The 20,626-nt window shown below is 36.0% G+C and overlaps 1 protein-coding gene across 4 annotated transcripts in view; it reads right to left on the bottom strand.

Annotated features, from left to right (window-relative positions):
- The window catches only part of LOC118262452 (innexin inx1), a 51,503-nt gene that overhangs the window by 9,200 nt on the left and 21,677 nt on the right, over nucleotides 1-20,626 (bottom strand). For all 4 annotated transcript variants that reach the window (XM_035573813.2, XM_050697816.1, XM_050697814.1 and 1 more), the window contains exons 3-4: nucleotides 15,880-15,987; nucleotides 11,456-11,611 (exon numbers count right to left, since the gene is read on the bottom strand). In XM_035573813.2, the coding sequence (XP_035429706.1) occupies nucleotides 11,456-11,611; nucleotides 15,880-15,987 (264 nt within the window). The remainder of the gene's footprint in view (nucleotides 1-11,455; nucleotides 11,612-15,879; nucleotides 15,988-20,626) is intronic.

Genomic DNA, 20,626 nt, shown 5'->3' with positions numbered 1-20,626 from the left:
TAAAAGTCACGCATAAACAAAAGACAAAGGTAGTAAAGCTAAATAATGATTATTTAAATGAATGGGCACCGTGTTCCACGTGGTATAGTTGATCAAAGTACATTTATAACTTGTCTGCCAGGCAGGTCTTGCATCAACTTGCGTCACGTTTGCATCATTGTGAAGCCTTTCGATAGGAACCGTATTATGGAGGGGCATTGTGTAGACAATGGTGATCTTTAAGTTTCGGGTTTTTTTTTGTAACAGTAAGTAGATTGTAGATATACGGTGATTAATGGGAATTTTATAAGATTTCAAAGACAATAGTATTACTAAGACATTATTGATAAAACCAGATCCAAAACTGCACGTTGGGTTTAGACGTTTTTTAAACAGAGTCGCATAGTTATACCCGAGAAGTTAGGAAACAGGAAGAGATACGTTTATTCCACTAACTAAACCCGTATCAAAAGCTTGTGCAAATTGCAATATCAATGCAATTTCATCATGAAATCACATTTTACTCAGTCATACACTAATCAAAATACCCAATTTAGCACGAATAATATTAAATTCCAACCCAAATTATAATCTTAACTTGCATTAATGAATGAATGAATGAATACGTGCGAATTTCCCCACTTCCCTCGCACAATGCTCAATGGACTCGCCCTTGTATTGAGACGTCGATTAGGGTCGATAAGCGAAAGCCGAGGGGTTAGTCGGCAGATGCACATGTGAATAGCTACTGCGCACCTGGCGGTTGTTGTATCAAGTAATACCGATATACTAGTTTTGACGGACATTTTGTTCTGTTATATCAACTGGTTGCCAGTAGATCACGATAGAATTTATAGTCTACTAGCGACCCGCCCAGCTTCGCATGGGTGCAATGGTGATATATTATGCATGTATTATACATATAAACCTTCCTCTTGAATCACTCTATCTATTACAAAAACCGCATAAAAATCAATTGCATCGTTTAAAGATTTATAAGCATACAAACAGAGAAAGCGACTTTGTTTTATACTATGTAGTGATAACACATTCAAATTCATCCAAAATTATGTGAAATGTCTTCCAGGCAACATGATCTGGCTATTTAGAATCCACCAGACATACTAACACCAGACACTGGCAGACAACAATTACGTCTGCCTCAAACCCCATACCATTAAACAACAATCGAGTTAGTCGACTCGTCTTACTAATTAGTCGGTTGGTACCGCACTAGTGTTTCACATCGCTATCCCATTGTTGCCCTGACACACATGAGACCGACAATAAAGCAAGGAGTATCATTACACTTTCATAACCACCATGATGGTTTTGCAATTTGATCGTCGGAAACGCTGGAGTTACAAGCCAGTTGCAGTGGTCAGTTACTAAGACTAAAGTCATTTTTCTTATGGAACAAATCTACTTCTGTTTGCTAACCCCTGAAATTTATGGTACTATAAGGATCAATAATATGATGATAAATATTATATAATGAGAATAACTTATTAGACTGATGAGAGTCTGTACAAACACAAGTACTCATAAAAACTAAAGGAAGTATGTCAATGTTCCGAACTCCATAATTCCGTATCAATGTAATTACCACAACAAATTTTAAGAGCACTTCTTACATGACTTTAAACAACATAAACGCAAGCAAATCATCTCAGACCAACATTCGTACGTGTCCTATCATTACAAACTTCGTTTAAAATACATTGCAATACATTTATTTTCCATAGCCACATATTTCTCAGTAAATAGCCAAACTGACATAGATCTATGGAGAATTGAGGTGGTAAAAAACTTAAATCATTATAAGGATAATACAGCTTACATAAAGCGGTCAATGCTCCATCAGCTGCCATTAATACGTAGGTACTATCTGTCTGTCCGTCCGTTGATCTGGCTATCGATCCTGATGAAAAAATTGCACGTAATGAACTAGCCGGAATATTGGACAAAAAATATTACCATGTAGGTATGAGCTGGGAGGATAGAGGCTGAATTATGAAAGACGTAATTGGGTTCCTAAGGGTAAATTCAGAGAAATAAAGATTTGAACGACTAACTTTTACAGGTTAACAAAACAAATGACTACTGACCACCCCGTTCCTACTCCTGTAACCGGAGCCCCGGTAAACCCGCTAGGTAGTCCGCAGCTCCGGAAAACAAATAATATCTTAGGTACATAGTTCTTAGTCAAACATTGGCTGCAACAGATAAATGCGTCTTTACTTTTTTCTTCAAACCCTGGAAGTTAAGTAAATCAACCACATATGAATAGCATGTCCAAAAAAATGTTGTGTCCAAATCAACTTGCGTCAAAATTTCGAGGAACTCTAAAGTCTAAAGTCTTCTGACGCCTGAACGGATTGGACCGGACACACGTGAACGTAATCTGTTTGCCACATGTTGGCGCCTCCAGCAAAGTTTTTGCGCGCCAATTTACTACTGCCCATTAAAAATGAAACTTAAAGCTTTCAATACAGAACCTAATTTCAAAAAACAAGGGTTGAAATGGTTAGCAAAACAAACATCGCACTTGGGAGATCCCCTTTAAAATCAAATTTAAAAGTGGGGAATTAAAGTGCAATTTTGAACTTTATTGAAGAAGGAAATTATGTTCAAATGACATTACATGTACCTTTCAAATTATATTTTATTTGAGCAATCAAGTATTAGTCAGCTGTCTCTTTGCCTGAATCCTTGGATGTATACTTTAATTAAAAGAAGTTAAGGTGCAATTTAGTTTGAATGGATGCTGTGCGTCTTATGTTTCATAGGGGTCGGTAATTGCAGCGGGTATTCTGCTTAATCTTGGTAGCGGAAGGAGGGAAGGAACTCAAATTAGGGTCGAGAATTTGTGTACGATGTATTGTACAAAACAGTAGTATGAAACAATACAATGCTTTAACGCTTATATCTAAAACGGTTGCAGGTTTGTGCTTATTATAACTAAAATTAACTTAATTTTCTAATGGAATTCTCGATATCCTAAGAAGAGACACAAAAGTTTAAGCTTCTGCCTAAAACATACTTTAAATAAGAAACTATTCTAGGTAAGTCACAAATGTGACATTTTATAAGGGCCGGTGACATTTGCTCTCTGTGCCAAGGTAACATGCGCAGGCGCAGTGGCAATGACATCTGTCTAGTAACACGTAACCCTATTAGGGCATGCCACAAGTGTGGTTGCAAATAATATTAATATAAAATATCATAATTATGAGGTCAGTGAATAAGTAATTGTTGTATTTCCCATATCATTTTAATTAAAATGTGGTTTAATGGATAGGGATTGACGTAATCCGCATTTATGGTTTAAATTAATTTATTTCGCTGACATTATTATGATTTATAGTACGTATTGCTGTGCGCACTGCACTGTTGCTTGGCGTCAAACCTTGTAGTTGATAAAAATATCGCATATTACGCATGTTAGTCGCCAAGTAACTAGATATTTATTGTCCCTATAATGAAGTCTGACTGTGTTAACCTATTTTTAAATATTAACCTATTCATATCACGTAAATACTATCTGCAATAATAAACTCAAAGGTACTTATAACAATAACGCTTTTCCTAAAGGCCAAACCCTCAGATTCAAACGCAACACTTCAATTTCTCGACGGTTATTCAGTAAGTATTCTTACCTAACTTAAACCATTTACTACATCTTCAACATTCAGCGGCAAAATCAAAGTAAATTCTAAAGGATAAGAAAAGATATTAAAGTTACTTAAAAGCACATTACGTCTAATGGAGTCTCCCTCACAAAAAACGTACAAAAGGGCTACTTATAGCTCCCATCGACTCTTGCGCATTATAAACAAGCGGTAGTCTTGGAGTGCCGTTATCACGAAAATTTGTCGCCAAACCAGACGTGGTTGACACTTGACAACCAGCAAAACCCGTTGGTATTGGAAAGTTGAGAGACTGATGACAATTATTTGGGTTGGTTTCGTTCATTTGGTTGTCATAATTGATTGTTGTCAATAAACTCGATACTGGACTCATAATAAGTGGGATACATGCATGTGCATTGTCTGTCTTTTCTAGTACCTACTTTGCATAATAAGCGTACTTATTTAATATATTCTTAGCTGAAGACCTGGCGAGCACCCTACCCTGGACATATAACCAACTATAAATGTAACCAAATAAAAACCCAAGGAATTAACTATATAAATGTGTCAGAATTACGTCCCAATTGAAACAGCTTCGTTACTTAACACTACTTACCTCAAAGGAGCCATGATGGCGTTATAATGGTGCCCATTAAAATGTTGTAAATTGGTACTCTTGTTCGCCACGATTAAATGAACGATGTTGCGAGTGGCGAGCGAATGGTGTTGGAATCACAAATTATAGCTCATGATGGGTAAAACAAAGCCAGTTTTGTAATAATTGTTAAGTAGTGTAGTGCTAGGTAGCCATTAATAAGGCAATAAAACCCTGTACTTGATTTTACTAAGAATCTTATAATAAAAAATACATTGTAACGAGAAGAATTCGAAACTAAAAGGGACACTTGCATAACCCCTTAGTACTTATGCAAAAATAATTTTAAACGCTTTATATACAGTAGTAAATAAACTACAAACAGCTGATACACAAACTCCCACACTTACGTGTCTATTGTTACTGGTATATTTACCCGTGTCGAGGCAACAGGGCCGCGAGGGCAATTTTACCACAATCACATAGCATTCATTGTACTACCCATTCATTCATGGAAGTACATTATTTAATAGCTAGACTTGAATGAAATACTTCACTGCACTGCATTGCAATACTTCAACACATACATACTGTAAATAACAAAGATTTATTCCCTGGAGTAGTAAATAGATTATTTTATGGTATAAGCCGGTAAACGAGCAGACGGATCATCACGTAAGCAATCGCCGCCAACCATGAACACCCGAAACACTAGAGGCGTTACAAGTGCGTTGTCGGCTTTTTGGAGGTTAGGAATTTAAGGGTTTTGGGGAATCGGGGATTGGGAGAATTTGGAAGGCGGGTAATTGACCTCCGCTAACCTCACTTACAGGCTTACACACTGTATGTTACTACAGAGAATTTCGAAAATTGAGGATCTTAATAATATCATTCTCAAAACTTCTTCAGTCAGTGGTTCTTCCGACCACCACAACCCACGCTCTTTTTATACGTCTTTAAACCTCCTTACTTGAATCTAAAACATAGTTGTGATAGTTACCCACGTGACTCTGTTTACATAGTAAGATGGTATGAGATAAGCAGTATGACAAATTGCTCCTCTGTAACTTTTGCCTAGATTCACTTAGATAAACATGTGGGAAGATTGATAGTGTTGCTTGGATAATTAATTCACACTTTTTTATCTTTATTCTAAGGAAATATGTGTCACAAGTTATATTTTTCTTAAGGTAGTCTAGTGCTGCAGTGTATACTAGTTTCCTATTGTAAACAGTAATTCTATTCGACTGCATGGTTGGTGTGATTCCTGGGCCACCGACTACCGCGCATCGTGTAGTGGGTTTGATTTTCCCGGAGAAATACTTTGTGTGATCCATAAATTGTTGCTTCGATAAAAAAAATTTTGTCTGGGTGTCATGTGTATGTGAACTTGTATGTTTGTAAACGCACCCACGACCCAGAAGAAAATCCTAGGTAGGGGCAACATTTATTGCATTTGCATATTTAAAATCCCAACCCCAATACCTACACTACCTACCCATGAACCAAACCCAACAAACACACTTAAGGTCAATAAAAAAAAACAATCAAAATAACACACATTAAAACTTTATAAATACAAAAAATAACAGGATATCAAAGGCACTAAAACCAAAATTAATTCATAAGTTCCAAGTAGAACCAGCCAAATATCACACATTTAGGCAAGGTTGCGCTAAATCTTAATACAAAGATATGACGACATGTTAGAAAAAATATAGTAAGGAAATCAGTTACTATATATTTGTAGAACTATGTAGATTTGCTTTAAGATTCGTCATAGTATCACAAGAAACGGAATGAATTAGTCTCGTATGGTTTATTATGCAAATGTAAAACACATTCATGATCAGTCCAAGTTCTTCTGGTTTTCCCTTTAGTCTTAAGACCACAATTTAATGTTGTAAAATTTCTATACGTTTGTATTTCCTTAAGGAATAAACGCTTGATATTTGGTAGTTTATGTTCTAAGAAATAAACTTAACACCTACAACCGGACAAAATATTACGAACTTCTCAGTATCAGCGTGTTAACTCTTTTACCTTACCTTTTATAACAATATACAATAGAAGCTTTTAAAAATGTTTTAAAGAATTTCATTGTTGTTTTAAAAGGCAATACGGAAGAGATTTACTAGCTAAGTAATGGACGCTTATGGACAAAGATGTACGTGGAGATTGGCGAATCCTATACATATTATAGTGTGAAGTTGGTACAGCGACTTAGGTATTTAATTTCTTAGAAAAATGTAATGCTGTATTAGAGTTTTCCATTTCAATCTCAATGTCTAGACTATTACAAAATAAATTGCTAATTTTACACAAACTTTTAAGTTAATTCATAAAAGTAATTTAAAGCAATATCTCACAAAGTCACCAGCTCACTTTCACAAGCCGAACAAAAAACGTCAAAACAGAATTTGTATGGTTGACAAAAGGGGCCCAGAAAAAGTGTGTACGTGATCCGAGTCACAGAAACCCCCATAATAAAAATAAACTGCTGTTATTTCTGTGAATTATAATAATATAGGTACCTTATTCTCTAGTGAATCACGTTCACAACATGATGCAAGTAGGTATACAGCCTCATGAGCTAAAATTGTTTTGGGCATGGATTTTCCCTATTGACTGCCCAGAACTTACTTTGGTAGTTTGGTACTTCTCGTTTCATAATAAAATGGCCGACAGATGGTAATAACACGAGGTTAGTTAATGATGTTGACTTTCAAATACCATTGTAAATATAGTAAAAGCTCTTGCTTTGGTTTTAGAATAACATTTAATTTGACAATGTCTTGCCATTGTCGTAGAGAGGTCCTTGCAGCTTGCAATGTTCTGCAGACATTTTTAATTTGCACCAATAAAAGGTTTCCGGGAAATAAAATTAATTATATTCGTGTGCAATTATTTGATCAAAGACCTACCGAGCCTGTTAGGTTTCCGTTTTATTTCCTAGATACCAATAGTAATTTGTCAGTTAAAATGACTAATGCCAATTTGGGAACTAAAATGGCAGACAAAGTTTTCAATTACTTCCACAAACATTGCGATAGTGTATTAAAATTTACAATAACTTACTGTCAACCTAATATGAAATGCCAGTAACAACATGGCTATAGGGAAGGCAAAAGATTTAACTAAGCTTTTTGACAAAAACCGCTGTAAAAGTAAGACCATAAATGGATCTAAACAACTTAAGAACGATACAGATAAACTATGCTTTCCAAAAAACCAAACGAACAAGTGACCAACCTACAAAAGCCAGTAAGCAATCGTACACAGCTACCTTTCCTTAGCACAAGGTGTGGAGTAAATGTCAGTATTGGCAGGAACAATCGGGCACACAGGTGGAAGGCGAGAACATCCGCCAGATGACGGGAAGCGGTCACACTGACACCGAGCTCAAATGCAACTGCTCTACTGGTTTATTCATAAGGAATTGTAGTTTTATTGAATGCAATAAATACATGGTGCCATGGATTCTTAGTGATAATGGAGATGTGAACTGTGAAGATTAAGAAATTTTTGAAATAAGACCTTTTGATATTTAGTCGAATTATCATTATCCAGAAATGATGACTATTAAAAATGCTCATTGGCAACTATTGAGTCATATTGACTATATTCTATTAATAGGTTACGAAAACTAACTACCTCATACCAATGGGCATTCCATTAACAGGTCATGAAAAGTAACTGATAATAATACTCCAGTTTACCTCTAGAGGTACGTGTCCAGTAAATGTCGATGCCAATTATTTCTCCGAAAACGACCTCAAAGCCTTTCAGTTTTATTACATTTCGTTGTAAAGTATATTGAGGTTTTATAACTTAGGTACTTGTTATTTATAATTAACAACAGGAAATCGGTTACCAAGAAATTGTATTACATATTCATTTGAGCACAGACTGGTTTGCAGAATTAATAGACTTAGTAGCCTACTTTACCGGTGCGAAGATTTCCGAATGCAAATAAACTGTAGTCTAAGGAAAATACGATTCTGTATGAATGTATGCTGTGGAAGCCAGCAAGAAAGCAGCCACTAGATGGTAGATGGTAAATTAATCCCATAATTCCATTAGCCAAGCTTCCGAGCTTCACACAAAGAAATGACAAGCTTGCAACTCAAGCGCTTTATAGCCAAGTACATAACTCAAACCGGAAAAGTAACTTCGGAGATGGTATCTAGCGCAAAAAAAAATGTACGTTAACCATTGCTGGGTAACTTTGAAGCGGTGTCTAATGATAAGAAGGTTGCCATCAATGTATAGAAGACAGTGAAGGTAGACATTGCGTAACAACGAGCAATGAACGGGGTATGGGCAATGACCGCTTAGAAAAAATTGGTTGAATCGGTTTGTCGCTGGTCTGATCGAGTGTCACGATCTCGAGGCACGTCACGGTCCATTGCGGGCAAGAAAGCGACAAGGAACACACAATAACCCGTAACTGGCAAACTAATTTAATTGTCACGGGGAGAAAGGGTTCAATAAGAAATTGTATTGAGAGGAAATCATTCATTCAGGAATTCAATCTGGAAATCAGTCAGATTTTTTTGAGAGGATTATATTTTGGAAACATTCTTTGTTTTTGTTTTAATTTGAAATCTAAAGGAATGTGTAGTTTATTTAATAGGGAGGTTAAGTAGAAGGTTTAGAGTACAAAGACAAAACTAAGATAAATATGGACCGAATGAAACCAAATATAATTAGTCTGTTTCAAATTCAATGACTCAGAAGAAAAACATAATTGAGAAGTGTACTCCTACATTGCAGGATTCGCTCCATATTTTGTATATCAGACATCTTCCGGGAATAAAACACGTAATGCAGTTACAAGAAAACCTCCAGAAATTAACACTTACGGTCAAAATAACTAGATTTGTATGTATGGGTATAAGGAAACCAAATGTCTGCTAACAGTACTTGTAAACGTTACTATTTAGGTCAAGCTCATTAGCATGCACGTTGAAATGAATAAAACATGTCACCCAAAATATATTTAGTAGTAAACTTGTATGTAAATATGGCGGTGACTAATTTAATGACTCGTCTAGACGGCATCTTTGTGGAATTAAAACCGTATTTAATTTTCGGATATTATAGCTCCTACGTGATGCGAATGACACTAATTCGATTATTAGGCTTCTAGCAAATCATTATGGAATAGGTTTTTCTACTTTCAAAAATCTTATTAAGGCACGCATTCTGGAACCTTCCTCAATGTATTGCAATACATTTGTTCCCCTATTAAGGATTCATAACATACGTACATTCTTCGGCGAACCAAAGGCGTGAGATATTACATCGTTCTTCAACCAGGTTAGCAGCCAACAAATCACCATTTCTTATAGCTTCCATGAAATATAACTTTATTCCTAAATTCCTATAAGACCTATACCCCACAAGGAGTATAAGAAAGTCCCAAGCGACTCACGCGCATCGCTCGCTCGTCGAATGCCAATCACGAGTCGGGAATGCATTGTGAATACAGAACACGGACTGACGGGAACAAGGTTCAGTTCCCAGAGGCGGACAGAAGCCGTTGCTAGTGAATATTAATCGGCTACTGAATGGCAGGTTTTATATTTTGAAGTCCTTGAAATGTTTTATTCAAATCTTTCGTATTGTCATTGTTTTAAAAATAATATTTAATACATGACTTCACGTCTAATATTTACCAAAGAGCTGGACAGAAGACTTAAGGTAGGCGTCCACAAGCCCGTATCGTACGCATTCCGTATGACATCAGCTGTACGCATCGCATGTGGGCATTGCCGATGATGCGGTCCGTCCGCGGATCAGTAGACGTCTGAGTTTCTATACAAGGCAAACTAAAATCCGTCGCCTACGATGCGGGCGATGCGTACGATGCGAGCCTGTGGACTCTTACCTTATACTAAACACGTTTTAAATGTTAAGAACTCCCAAAAGAAAGTAGAGACTTCAATATTACACACTTAAGTTCTTGGGATCCTACTAAAATGAGACTGAGACCCACACTTTATATAATACTGATATTTTTATTAAAAGACTGCGTACATAAACGTCTAATTTTAGACGTCCATTGTCTGAATGAGTAGCCGTGGCTGTAGTAGATTAAATGAATAAAATAGCAACGTCATTGTTACTACTTCCGTATGGTTTTTGCGTCACTTATTACCTCTATAAGTACTCCACGAGTGGCAGATTTAACTCACATATTAATTACTACATAGTATAAAACAATGTCGCTTTCCGCTGTCTGTCACTGTGTATATTTTGATCTTTAAAACTACGCAACGAATTTTGGTGGGGCTCTATTTATACAGTGATTCCAGAGTTATGTTTGTTTCGAATAAGTAATAAACAAATTCTTCAATGATACCTAATAACTAGCCTTTCATTTATATCAAATGTTACAAGGATTACTGAAGTTACTGTCCGGTTACCGAAAAATGTCTCGTCATGTTTTAATATTACATTAGAATATTATGAGAATATTAATATTCATCACAGAAACAGAATTAAACCGTGACTCAGTTTTATAGCAAAACAAATTACTACAATGGTTTCAATTCCTAGAAACTAGAAATACAAGGAATAGGAAGGTATATGATCGCACACGCAGGTCCACCTACACCACTCCTTTAATGTTTTTACCGGATTCTCGACTTTATTTCAAAACAATAAAGTTTATAATATAATAAAGGAAACGGGGAGGTTGATCTGCTTGTGTCTGCACGTTCATAGTTTAGACTTAACATCCTTGAACGTGGTCGTCCTGTACTTTGATCCGCACAGTTATTGCGCAATGTGCGCATGCGCATAAGTTTAAAGTTTGAACAAAGCGATCACGGTGATGTCATTGAACTAAGAAGGCCTATAAGGTCATTGAAGGGCAACAATTTTGCATAATTAATTTGAGATTTAAATTATATTTAAGTAGTAATGAGCTATATCAATAAATATTTAAAGTAGAGATCAAGCAAGTATTATCTTGGTGATTAAATAAGGTTAATAAGTCATGTTTGTGTAGTGGATAAAATAAAATTTTGGCATTAATTTCCGATTTCGTATTAAACTCAAGATCATCGAAACGCAGTAACTTTTTTTAACGGAGAATCACTCAAATGATCAAAATAACAGATTACGAGTATGAAATCGAAATAACACAAAAGAGCGTCCTAAATCAGCTAGGACAAAAACAACACCTGGACCTTACAACCGAAATATAAAAAAAAGTTATAATAATTATTGTACTACATACCCGCTCATACCGCATGAGGTAGTCAATGATGGCATCCTTCTTCTTCTCTTTCTCCTCAGGGTGGCAGATGCCGATGTTCAGCCCCATGACGATGGTCCTCAGCAGACCACCCTCGAACGCGTCCCATAGGAACTTCGGCGTGTAGCACATTATCGCCTGAAACATTACACTAGATTAAAATGTGTTTCTACCGGCCTATCTGGAAGTCTTTGGGAGAGGCCTATGTTCAGCAGTTGAGGTCTTATGACTGATATGATGATGAAGAAAATGTGTTTCATATTTCAAAAATACTTAAAATGAAGACTTCAAAAAGAAGGTATCTTACTTTTTATTGGTCATTTTATGTTAGGGTATGTCCATCAATGCCACCACATTAATAAAGGCTTGAAACTATTTTCATGCATCATCTAACAGTCCTATTCTCGAGGAAGGTCACGCTGGAGAAAGAACTACTTTTCATACAATAACGTAGACGAAATGATTCATTAATTATCACCCATAGTAAATACAGTACGAAAGTGCAACACCCTATAAATAAGTCGGTCACGATTCGTTTAGACACGTCTGGCAGTAAACATACTTTCAGTATTTGATGTTTCAATTGACATGAAACGTCACTATCTATGCTAATTCTGTAAATGGGGAATTGATTGATGGATGTTTTCTACTATCATGCTAAATTGCTGAATGGATACAGTTTAGGATAAAGATAGATTTATTAGTAATGCTTCGGTTCTCATAAAATAAATCATGATGACAATGTCGCAGGCACAGACAGTATTTAACATTAATATAACATATCAATGGTTAATTTTTTTTTTACAGGGTAAAATCATCCAATAACTTTTCCCGCCAGGGAGTGTCAGACTCTTACTAACTAAAAACCACCCCGTTCCTTCTCCTACTGTCCGGAGCCCCGGCAACTTGTTACGTTGTCCGCAGCTCCGACCAAAAATGCCAATAACACTTTGACCGAAGCGAAGCCTTCTCCGGTAGTTTGCGAGCGGTCGACCAACGAGACAGGGTTTCATATTTGGCGTACCCATAAAACGTCAGTTCCCACGCATGTTAGTGCAGTGATCTCGCAATGATTGTCATGATGCGTCACGGTGTGTAGGTGAGAAGAATCGGACGATTCGTGATTTTACAACATTATTATTATCATTTTATCATCGTTATGAAATATGTACCACCATGGATCTGGTGCATAGAATTTTAAAATGGAATATGACATTGACTGTCTTTTACGCCTCTGTTTACAATGGCATTATGCTACTTGATGATCAACAGTATATAAAATAACAAAAGTGCACAAGCACTACACAGGTAATACGATTTTCGAAAACAAACATATACAACCTATTTCTATTAGTATATTAGATAATTAAATAGAACAGATCAGTCATTCTTACAATAGTCAAAACACATATGAATAAGAGGGACTTTATTGTCATTCCACAGTGCACAATGGCTATCAGACAGCATACAGCGCACAGTGCGCACGCGCATCTGTAAACGGCATCGATTGTCACACCTGCCGAGAACAGTTATACTCAATGGTTCCAAGAACGTTACGCATATCAACCCACCTCTATAATCAAAATTTCGTTAATAGATTAGCTACTTTATTGTAAAAGTATAAGGTTGAATTTACTTGCCGTCTATCCAAAGTCCAGTACAGTTTAATACTAACTCTTGAGACAAAGACAGCATACATAGTTTACCTCGCGGCAGGAAATATTTCCTACTAGCCTACAGAAAATTCCGGATCCAACAATAAGACAAGATCCAATACCATTTAATTACCGAACTACATTGTCATCACCTTCACAATCTATCAGTTGCCTTGCCTACAGTTGCATCATCTCATAAACGCCAGGTAGTAATTTTCCTTTATAATGGAGCGAGGATAGCCAAGTGTCACCAAGTCAGGACACTAGTCTTCCATGGTACCGTTACGAGACAGACTGTTCGAGGACATTCCATTGAATCGTGATTAAGCTATTAGTAACTTTATGGACAGTCTACCCATATTTGGGTGACTCGGTATAAACTCAGCCAGTAGGTCAACCGGTCATAGGCCTTACTCTGGTTTGGTTGCTAATCAAAACTTGATTTTAACACGTTAATAAAGTGATAAACAGGTTTGTGTCCAATTTCTTCCGTAAAAGTAGAATTTTTGCAACGGTTGCGCATGCGCATCTTTCTTGAATAAATGTAAAAAGGTAGTTTCATTACTAAGAAAACTATTATTCAAGCGTGACTTGTCACCTTGGATAAAAAAGAAACAAAGTAACAGTTCAAGAGAAAGTTAGTCATAAAATAAATATAAAACAAGCCATTACTATTTTTATTGTGTGAATCACGGATCAAGGATTAAATGACTAATCTAAGCGTAATGTTATGCGTTCGATTGTATGAAAATATACAAGAGACGGACAATTAAGTATTAAGTGGCAAATGAATTATTGATAAGTAATTAAAACAGTTTTAATGACCGAGACAATGAATAAGACCTTTTCTTGATAAGGACTTGTGGTTTTCCAATAAATAAGCAAGTAGTCAGCGAAATCTTTATGGATTAGGATATCCTCTTCTTAAAGAAGTGATAAGAACAAGATATGGCTTACCAGATGTCAGAAGTAAGCCCTGACCTTCAACGACCTTGATTCTTTATGGGGAGTATTTCCTATGCCACATGAATCATGTTCAATGTGACCATATGTCACTTCAGGTGAACCCCCCTATTCCAAAATTAAGTAGTGACGCACCCAAATGTATTTCATAATATTTTTATCGTGTTTTATAAGAATCGATGATATTGACCTTCGAATATTTGTAACGGTAACGTAACAATAGATTTTTAAATATACGCATCAGTGATCACTTTAACTTCTTCAAATTGATTACAAGATATTTCATCAGCTTCCCATCTACTATTGAGCAAATCTTTGAAGTAGCTATTATTTACTTACCAATAAGGATTAAAATGACACAACATGACGAAATATAAAATCAGTTTATCTACTCTTAACATACATACTTATATATCTGTTTATTCAGTCCGAATAAGATTAGCTGACTATAACAATATAATGACGTCATTGCAACAAACTAAATGTTTACAAACACGCCAAGGTGCGAACTAATGATTAGGTACATTAGTCAAGACATAACTACACAAGTAAGTACTTCCTTTAACTATTTTATTTTATTGTCGTCTCGTATGTCGAGGACTTCTTAGTTGATACCGTCGTCATTCAGACTTTAAACCTATTACTGAAAATATCCTAGTACTGTCACTTTGTTTCATTTACATTTAAGTGAGGGAGAGTTATGCTTCAGCACGAATGGGCCGGCTCGACCGGATTGATACCACGGCCTCACAGAAAACCGACGAGAAACAACACTTGCGTTGTGTTTCGTTGTGTGAGTGAGGTTACCGGAGGCCCAATTATCTTCCTTCGCAATTCGCGATTCCCCAACCACCCTTAAATTCCTAATCCCCAAAAGGCCGGCAACGCAGTGTAACGCCTCTGGTGTTTCAAGTGTCCATGGGCGGCGGCGATTGCTACCATGCTCGTTATACCATAGAAAAAGAATAGAAGTCAAAATATGTCTAAAAATCTTGTGCATGACCCTGTGACCCAATTGTTGTCCTTCTATGCTTTAAGTACTACAATTCTACATCTGTTACAATTTGAACAAAATGATAAACAATCCTAATAATTACTTTATTACTTTAGTATGTAATTAATAATAACAACACCTAAGTAAGAGGTGTCGCCATTACCCGTTAATATCTTAATCTAAAACAATGGGACACTACGTTAATGACTGTAGTTTGTATATTTGTAACCATTGACCTTACGGCCTCGGTCACATTAACATTACCGACATTACGCAATCCTAGACATGTCTGTCGTTAATGTATTTTTATCTTAAGAACTGTTTTACTTAGAGTCATTTATATTTTATTTTTAAAATTATGGACATTGTTGTTGGACTTCTATACATAAGAGGCATGTGAGATTTCCTAATTAGGAGGCATAATAGTGACCTCAGCCAAGTAATACACATAACCAAGGTTTGATTAGTAAAAGAAATAATCGTTTGAATCTGGTATTAACAACGGTTGAAATAAGATGATTAATTTCATTTATTTTATTTTTTTAGTATTTTTTATTATTTTTCCTTTAGTATTTCATTTATTTCATGGACCGCTTGACGTTTTATTAAAACACCAATTTATGTTCTAAAGGTTTAATACGACTTTGATTTGCGTTTAACATAATCGACTCGTTAATGACAAACAGCGCTCTGATTGGGCTACTCCAATGAACCAACCAATCAGAGGGCTTTCGTAACTCGTTAAACGTATAACAAACTCGTACTAAGCCCTCTGAATGAAAATATAAACTCACCTGGAAGAATAGCACGAAGCACACCCATTGGTAGTACGTGTAGTACTTCTTCTCTTGTGTGCTGTCGTACTCATTCGCTATACCAGGGTGCGCCACCTCCTTGCCAACCTGCAACCAAACATACGCATAAGAAAGTTATCATTACGAACAAATTTTTATCACCAGCCTGATACACTGACAACCTTAAAAAAGGCAGCTGGATTCGATAGGAACGTATGTCGTGGCGCCACAGAAGAGGTTTACCTCCAGTAGTGCATATTTGTATTTTTCACTTACCACCACACTCAGAGTCATTTAACATAAGTAACTGAACCAGTGCTTAGCAATTGTTTTCAGAACAAAACCTTTACTAAGGAATAGTTTAAGTAATCACTGAATGTCTCTGAGTGCGACACTTAACATTTAATTAATGGCGTTATTTGACTTACATGAAAAAATAAATCCTACAGTAGTCATAAGCAAATAAATCTGTTAAACCCTATTAAAGTCAAAGCCATTACGCTTGCAATTTGATGGAAACAAATCAGAATAAAATAAATATTATATGCCATCTGACCAACCCTTCCTGATTGAAATACATACATGTTATGGGAATTTATTCATAGAAGTCGCTAGTAAACTGAACTAAACATAATATGGAACCAACATAAACACTCAAATCTTGCTAGATAATACATAATGTAAGGAAAATAAACGATTTAGATAAATCTAAATTTCAATAACTACTGAAATCGAACCATCAAATATAAAATTTTATGGAAAATCGAAATTGGTCTCATGGAAATCAAACATTCGGTTCGTGTGATTTGAATCAATAAATAAATTCTATTATTTTGGTAATAAATTTCCATTTATACTTGTTTGTGTCTTCTGGGGTACTTTGAATAATGACTACCAGATTTTCCATAAGACAGACAATATTTCTCCAACTTCTATGTCATTATACTTTACCCGATCCCACGTGAATAAATTTAAATGAAGTGTGAACAATAGTAAAGTCCTCGAATTAAATCATGAAATCAGACAGAAATAGGGTTCAATGATAAATAAGCCTTCATGCATTATTGAACGTAGTTTCAGATCATGTTTCTGTTTACCCCATCAGAATAACATGAATTTCAATATATTTATTAGAATTTCAATATAGATTACATCTACATGAAAACATCGCAATACGTGGAGCTTATAGATTATTCGATTTTAAAGACACTAAAATAGTCTACACTTTTCAGCTATCTATCAAAACTAAGTGCCGATGGTGGCCGGGGTTTTAGTAAGGTAAGACTCCCATACTCCCTAGTTCTTCTGCTCAAAAAACTAAGGTCTTCGAAAAAAGTATCAATACAGTTTTTTTTTAATGAGACAAGCCCGCTACACAATCCCCCAAAACCGTTCTTGTAATTTAGGATCTATAGTCTACAGTAGATACGCCATATATCAGGCCATATCATACAATCGAAATAATAACTCGGTCTGAATACGCACAATGGTAATTGATGAGTGTGTCGCAGTGGGTAACAATGCGCGGGAGACAAGTGGCCGCTGACCTTAACACACAGTACACGCCCATCATCTGGCACGAATTGACGGTGCGATTGTGTGCCGTGCGCGAATCTCTACTCACTTTTAGGGATGCCCTAATTTTTCTTTTCATATTTATTTATTTTATTTTATTTTCAGCCATGGTCGTCCCACTGCAGGGCAAAGGCCTCCCTACCCTCCTTCCACTCGTCTCTATTCAGAGCTTTATGTTGCCAATCCTTTTCATAGGCGTCGAGTTCATCCCGCCATTTTCATATCCTGCCTGTTTTGTTTTTTATTTTACAAGAAATTTTAGCAGTCAGCCAAGTATTCTAATTACATATATCCAATACTCTAACTTGCATCCGTTGACATAAAAAAATCCCTGAAGAAGAATTCTTAAGATTATCGGAATGATGTCCGTATCGAATGGTTCTTGCAACTGGTACAAAGTTTTTCTTTTAGAAGCAATTACCACAAATTGCCACTTAATATTTCGGATTTATTAATTCATACGACCAGTAAAACTAATATAAAAAATCAGTCGCATATAATTTTAATAACACATAAACGGATTAACACGCATCAAAAAACAATTAAACGTAAATGATTTGCATCATAAATACGATTTTAATTAGAAATCTGGATCAAACACATTAGTGGTGATGTTTACACTGTTGTGCATACAAAGATGTAAGTAGAAAGAAGTAGCTCTTCTGTCTACTTTAAAATTAAAGTGGAATTATGGGAATGTGAAGTGGTAGCTGCAATAGTTGATTTTGTTTTCAGCCATGATCGTCCCACTGCAGGGCAAATGCCTCCCTACCCTCCTTCCATTCCTCTCTGTAGCTGCAATAGTTATCTCACACATTTTTTGTGCACGTAACTTATTTTTATCATCCCATTTATGTAATTATTTCAATTGTTTTATAAATAACTGTCCTCATTTTTAAACTATCAATTAAATAACAAATAACAATAAACCTATTTATTACAAAAAATTATTGTTTCTAGTCTGACAGTTACTGCGATCAACTCTAGATATGAGATAATAGCAGTCTTTATTATGTACCTAACCTATATATTTAAGGTTTGTTTAATTTTTAGTTTCATCTTTTATTAGGTTACATTCATCTATCAGAAGTACCAAAAGTATCGTTTATGTTAACTATGAAACTTTAACACGGGAAAATTAGAACTAAAATTACCTAACCGATCTATTGCTAAATTGCTATTACAAAAAGAATTTAGCTTGAAGACATCCAGACCCAGCACCACCATATTAAATCGATCTATAAAAATCTCTGCCTGTCATTTCACCAGCCCTAAGTTACGCGTACCCAATCAGCTTAACACAAGAGAGGAAACGCGTAGTTGCGAGGATCTGCGCACGCGCAATTGACGGCACCAACCCGACTAATGCTGTAATGGACGGTGATTTGCGCTCTAATGGAGATGTAGTAGCAGATACTACATATTATAGTATTGAGCGTACGTTATAAATAAAACTACTGCATCAAATCTACATGACATATGGGTAAACACCGTATATATCAGAAGATGTTTCTGATAGGATCCCAGCAATAGGACATTTGGTAAAACAAGTAGGAGATATAACTATTGCAAAATTCTACCTTAAAGTTCATTGAATAGAACATAAATTCAATTAAATGCCTCATTCAAAAGCAAATGTATTAACTTGACCCCCTTAAACTTACTAATATACCCCATTAACCAAATAATTTACATGGCACTTTATTAAGTAAAATCAGTTATTACTTCATGATATACGACTGATTGTTTTTACGTATGTGTACATAAAGCTGCAGGTACATTAACCTACTGATGTAGATATAGTTTTGATAGCTTTACTACAGTATTTGTTTATTAACATAATGAACATAAACTTTAACAAGATTCGAAAATACAGAGTCAGACTTAATTAGAAGACCACCTCGCAGATATAATTACATCAATATTATTCCTTATTTAGTATGTCTCACGAAAGTAACAATAAAATAATAGTAATCCTGGTCAAAAAACCAACCATTATAATGACGTTCTTTGACGTTCAAAAGTGCCTTCCTGGTCTAATTGAAATAAATAATTTTGACTTTGACTTTTGACTTTGATACATGTACGACGACTCGACTACACCATAAAAAAACATATAAAAATACATCTGTAAGTAGTATGTATGTCATCAGATGAACACACAAAAGATTCTTTGGATAAGAGATAAAGCCAGCGATACACCGTCCGTATGGAAGCGACAAAGAAATCGGAAGCGACACCTGATTCGCGGAGGTGCTGGCGGGCGGCCAATATTGTGTTACAAATGTTACCATTGTAATTAATTCGGGGTAGACGTGCACTGACACCTACATGGGAGGCCGACCACTGTCCTGATATTACGACATAATGTTACTTGTGGTTGACATAATATTCCCCATTCAGAAGAACGGGAGCTTTGAACTGCAAGAATTTTGCACTAAATGGCAAATCGAAGTTTCAAACTAACTTTTACAATTTTAATTTCTCGAAAACTGCCTCGTTGGCCAACTGTTTGCAAATGCGACTGCCGGGCAAGGGGTCTCGGGTTCGATTCCCGGGTCGAGCGAAGTATTGCTGGGCTTTTTTCGGAATTTCGAAAATTTCTCAATAGTAGCACGGAGTCTGGAAATGTGTCCGGTGACCATATTGTATAAGGCAATATGGTCACCACCTATTACATGCGACTTACAACATAAATTGTGAAATGTACATTGTACAGTGGCATTATGTGTCATAATGTGCACCTCTGCCTACCCCTTCGGAGATTAAAGGCGTGACGATATGTATGTATGTAATTTCTCGAAAAAGCCATTAGTTGGTAGACACATTGAACAAACATATCGAAACATTCGGCTAGTAAGGGGAGTACTACACTTACGATGTAGCCTCTTCAAACTGAAGGAAAGAGTGCCAATTAAGCTGAGAGCCCTCCAACTCAAGTGGTAGACTGAATCTGAGCTGTTATGAAGTTAATGCGGCACGTTGCCAATTCTAAATAGCTTCAGTAAGCTAAGCAAAGGATGACAGGAGTTCAGCAAGTATGTAGTAGATTGTGGTTACTTTGGAACTTGAGTTAAAGATCATGACTATATGCAACAAACTTTGCAAGGGTTACCTAGAGTAAAGTTCTTCAATAGCGTTTAAACAATTTTTCTAAAGTATACTATAGAAA

The sequence above is a fragment of the Spodoptera frugiperda genome, chromosome 12 (assembly GCF_023101765.2).
Source record: "Spodoptera frugiperda isolate SF20-4 chromosome 12, AGI-APGP_CSIRO_Sfru_2.0, whole genome shotgun sequence".
In the NCBI taxonomy this organism is placed as follows: Eukaryota; Metazoa; Arthropoda; class Insecta; order Lepidoptera; family Noctuidae; genus Spodoptera; species Spodoptera frugiperda.
Note: the sequence above shows the minus strand (reverse complement) of the source record. Positions and strands in the feature narration are given on the sequence as shown.